At 37.8% G+C, this 3,654-nt stretch overlaps 1 protein-coding gene across 8 annotated transcripts in view; it reads right to left on the bottom strand.

Moving 5' to 3' along the window:
• The window catches only part of akap9 (A kinase (PRKA) anchor protein 9), a 61,401-nt gene extending 58,715 nt beyond the window's left edge, over positions 1–2,686 (bottom strand). For 5 of the 8 annotated variants that reach the window (XM_014009251.1, XM_014009254.1, XM_014009258.1 and 2 more), the window contains exon 1: positions 2,509–2,686. In XM_014009251.1, the coding sequence (XP_013864705.1) occupies positions 2,509–2,556 (48 nt within the window). In that variant the 5' untranslated portion in view covers positions 2,557–2,686. The remainder of the gene's footprint in view (positions 1–2,508) is intronic. The other 3 variants (XM_014009256.1, XM_014009255.1, XM_014009252.1) reach the window with 1 other exon arrangement.
• Positions 2,687–3,654: the final 968 nt, after the last annotated feature.

Consider the following 3,654-nt stretch of genomic DNA (forward strand, 5'->3'; position numbering starts at 1 on the left):
ATCTGAGGCAGGAAACATAGCCTTATATGGTGTATTTGGGGTGGTAATTATGCTAATCTCCTCTCGCATGCACGAGCAGCTGGATACGAACAGGTGGAATTTACACAGCTCATTTACACACTTTTCCTGAAGATAGAAGAGTTTGTTGAATCTGACGTGGCATGTTTGTACSAACCCTTTGTACGAACAAAAGTAAGAGAAATTTAGGATAAGAATATGAACATGTTCTTGCATGAGGCCCATTGTTTCTCTTTCAGTTTCCCCGTGTTGTTGGTCACAAAATGCATCAACTAAAAACACCTGTTTGGAAAGTTAAAATCCCACATTACAAGTTTACAAAACTGCAAAGTTAGAGTTTTGTCACTGTCCAGGTTAGGAATCTGCTAGGTCATCGCATCCAATCAGTTTTCTGTAAACCAGCAGTGAATGATAGAAGACAAATTTTGTGATAACGCAGCATGCAATAACTACTGCAGCCTGAAATGAAAACCCTTCGGGGTCAATTGAGCCAATTAATGAGCTGTGTAATCTGTTCCAGTTTGTTCATCACACAGAAGAATACACAGCTGAGTGATTAACTATTTAAGTTAAGAAGATCACCTGTCCTCAAAACCTACAAGAGCACCTGATGGGGATACTGACTGTAGGCCATCTGAACGCTGACAAAGCCTTTTTAGGTTTACAATTATTTATTTGCAGAATAGGAACTTTTTTTTTTGGAAAAAAGGCAAAAAGTAATCAAAACTCAAGTATCTGTAAAATTCATGAAACTAAAATATCAAATCAGAGCTGCAATCTGGTGAACGTAAATGGTGCCACAACGTCTTGAGTTTCTCCACGGTAGCAGGAAATCTTTAGCTTCTTGTTTCTTGGTCCTTTTCTGACTAAATAACATCTCAAATAAATGAATTCATTGTTGACAGCCACTCACTTGTCGATTATGCTCCACTTTGAAGGCAAACAAAAGGCTACAACACATCTGCTRCTCATGGCTTGAAACAATAGTCAAGCAACATCAAACCGCAATTTTGACTTTCCTTTTTTATCTGGTGTGACTCAAAGCGAATGTCTTGGTGCTGCACAATAGATGACTGACAGTTTACTCTTCAGTCTGGCATCAACAATAACACCTGTCATTCACTTGACTTGCCATATTCAGTATCACTGCTTTTTTGCTTCTGAACTGCTTGCAATGAATAAGTCACTTTTTTCATAATTACCACCTAAAGCTTATTGAGAATTTTAAGTTTTTTTTAATGCAAAACTTGCACAAATATTTTGTCATCAGTTTGGAAACGCATTGCCTTCAAATTTATCAGCTCAGTCTAAACCTGCAAGGTCTCATCTGACTTTTATCAAAAAATAAACCATGCCCTGGATTTATAAACTGCATGTGAGGACATGGTGACATAGCACTGTGTATCAAACAAGCCTGTAGCAACAAGAGGCCCCTTTTTAGTCAAAACATACCCAGGGACAGGCTTTTTCATGCAGTCTCCGCAAACTAACTTTAAAAGCTGGAGGACTAAAATTTTGATTAATTCTGCAGTGACAAAAAACAAATGCACGATCGTGATTTGTTTCTCTACAGGATCAATGGAAATCAGCCCTGATTTTGTCTGACGTATTTCAATAAAATTATCTTAGTATGTTTTGTGTAAATATCTACAGAGAATCTATTCAACAAATGAACTTATCACATGATAAAACTATCAGAACTATCTTGGTCTCTGTCTGAGGCACAATTTGAAATGGTTTGTTCAGTTTCTACTCTGATACCCAAGGTGCACGTGGCTTTCAGGATGTAGTATTAGTTATTATCTGTGTAATACAAATTTCACTCATGTCAAAGCTAATATGAAAAGATTTACCTCTACTACACTGCTCTGACGAGTTTGAGATTCAGCTTTGCTGGGATTTATTGACAGAARTGATACAGGAGATTAGATTTATGTGAAGAAATCTGAAGTATGGGGAACATGATAAAGGATTTTTTTTTTAAATCACGCAGGTTTTATAAGTAGTATCCTTAAATGAGTTGCTGTATAAGTCTGTCAATAGTTKTTAAAGTTTGGTACAAGGAGCAGTGCTTTTTCTAGCTTGCTGAGGATATACCCTGCAAATCCTGTTACACCAGCTTGTCAGTCACTTCAGGTGGCGTTCAGGAGCCTTAAATAACGATGTGACGGCTCGACTCGCCGGTGCTTAAGTTAGCATTGCCTGTTTCACTCTGCCATGTCAGTTTTGGAAATATAAATGAAAGCTTTGAGGAGGGAATGTCAGAAATGCTGCATAACAAGGGGTTAGCAGCAGTAATGCTAACACTCAGCTGTCAGGAGCAGGGCGCATGACAGCTGAGACAGAGGGGTGATATGGAGGGGAGAGCAGGGAGGAGGACCTAAAAACAGCTGACAGACATAACCGCAGAAGGGGGGAAAACATCTCAACAACAAATGGTTACAACTTTAGCTTTAACACAACTAGAGCAACGTTACATTTAATCAGTACCTTAGCTTTGCCGGCCTCGAGTTTCTTTTGCCTTTCCTCGTCTCCCATTTCCGCCGCGTCCGTGGCTGAAACGAGACGGAAACTGCTTCATACGAAAAATCCCCGGGAAAAAAAAGACTAAAAACTAAAAGGCTAATAAGTCTTGCGCGGCTCTGTTTGAAGTCAGTGGCCTTGATTGTAGTCCGTCGCCATGTTTTCCACGTAAACATGAGACCCAAATGATGACGTAGAGTAGGTGCATTCAAAGCCACGCCCACTGACTGTTCACTGGTGGTGGCTTCACTTGCTATCGGAATTATTACTTTTCTTTGTTTAAAACGCAAAAATCTGCATTCTAAATTATGTCTGAGAGGATTTTATGTATTTTTTAAACCATGAAATATTATTAAACTGTGCAGTTGTATTTTTACATGCATTTATACCGATAAAGGTACTCTAATTTTTTAAATTTTCATATTTATTTACATTTTCGCATTTTTATGTAGTTATTGAAGTACTAAATCCCTGGACGCTGTGCAACCTTACTAATTACGTTAAATSTATCCTTTTTTGCCATTTCCTTTTGGGTGGGCAACATAGATGTGATATAAATTTGCAATACAAAAAAACCTAACTGTTTACTTGCTTGTTAAAGAACTTTATTTGGWATGAAAACTGAATGACCAAGGCTATAGTTTTTATATGCATAAAGATTTAGAATGAGAAATGTTTTATCCATCATGACTTTTAGAAATAAACTCATAAAGAAATCAAATAGCCTTTTTTTTTCACTTTTCAATTTAAAATCTCCTGCGAAGAGAGAAAATATTTGTTTAGCTCTCTGCACGTTTTTACTTGTTACCTTTTTTTAAGTTCTGTCGGATGGCACGCCCTCAGCTATAAGATTTTTTTTTCATCCATAACTTCTTCATATCACTTCATAACTTTGTATTTTATTTCCACCTGTCTTTTTGATGGACTGAAGACACTAACTGCTGGACATACAGGCCCCAGCTCCCTCTGGACACAGAAAGGAGAAGCAAGAAAATGGAAAAATGGATGGATATTTGAAAGCTATAATCTCATAAATTTGCCTGTAAAACCTCCAGTCTGMATTATGTTTAGTCTGCCCAGTTTCTATGGCAACGGGAGGAGAGGCTGCCAAAG

This window comes from Austrofundulus limnaeus, unplaced genomic scaffold (assembly GCF_001266775.1).
Source record: "Austrofundulus limnaeus strain Quisiro unplaced genomic scaffold, Austrofundulus_limnaeus-1.0 Scaffold56, whole genome shotgun sequence".
Classification (NCBI taxonomy): Eukaryota; Metazoa; Chordata; class Actinopteri; order Cyprinodontiformes; family Rivulidae; genus Austrofundulus; species Austrofundulus limnaeus.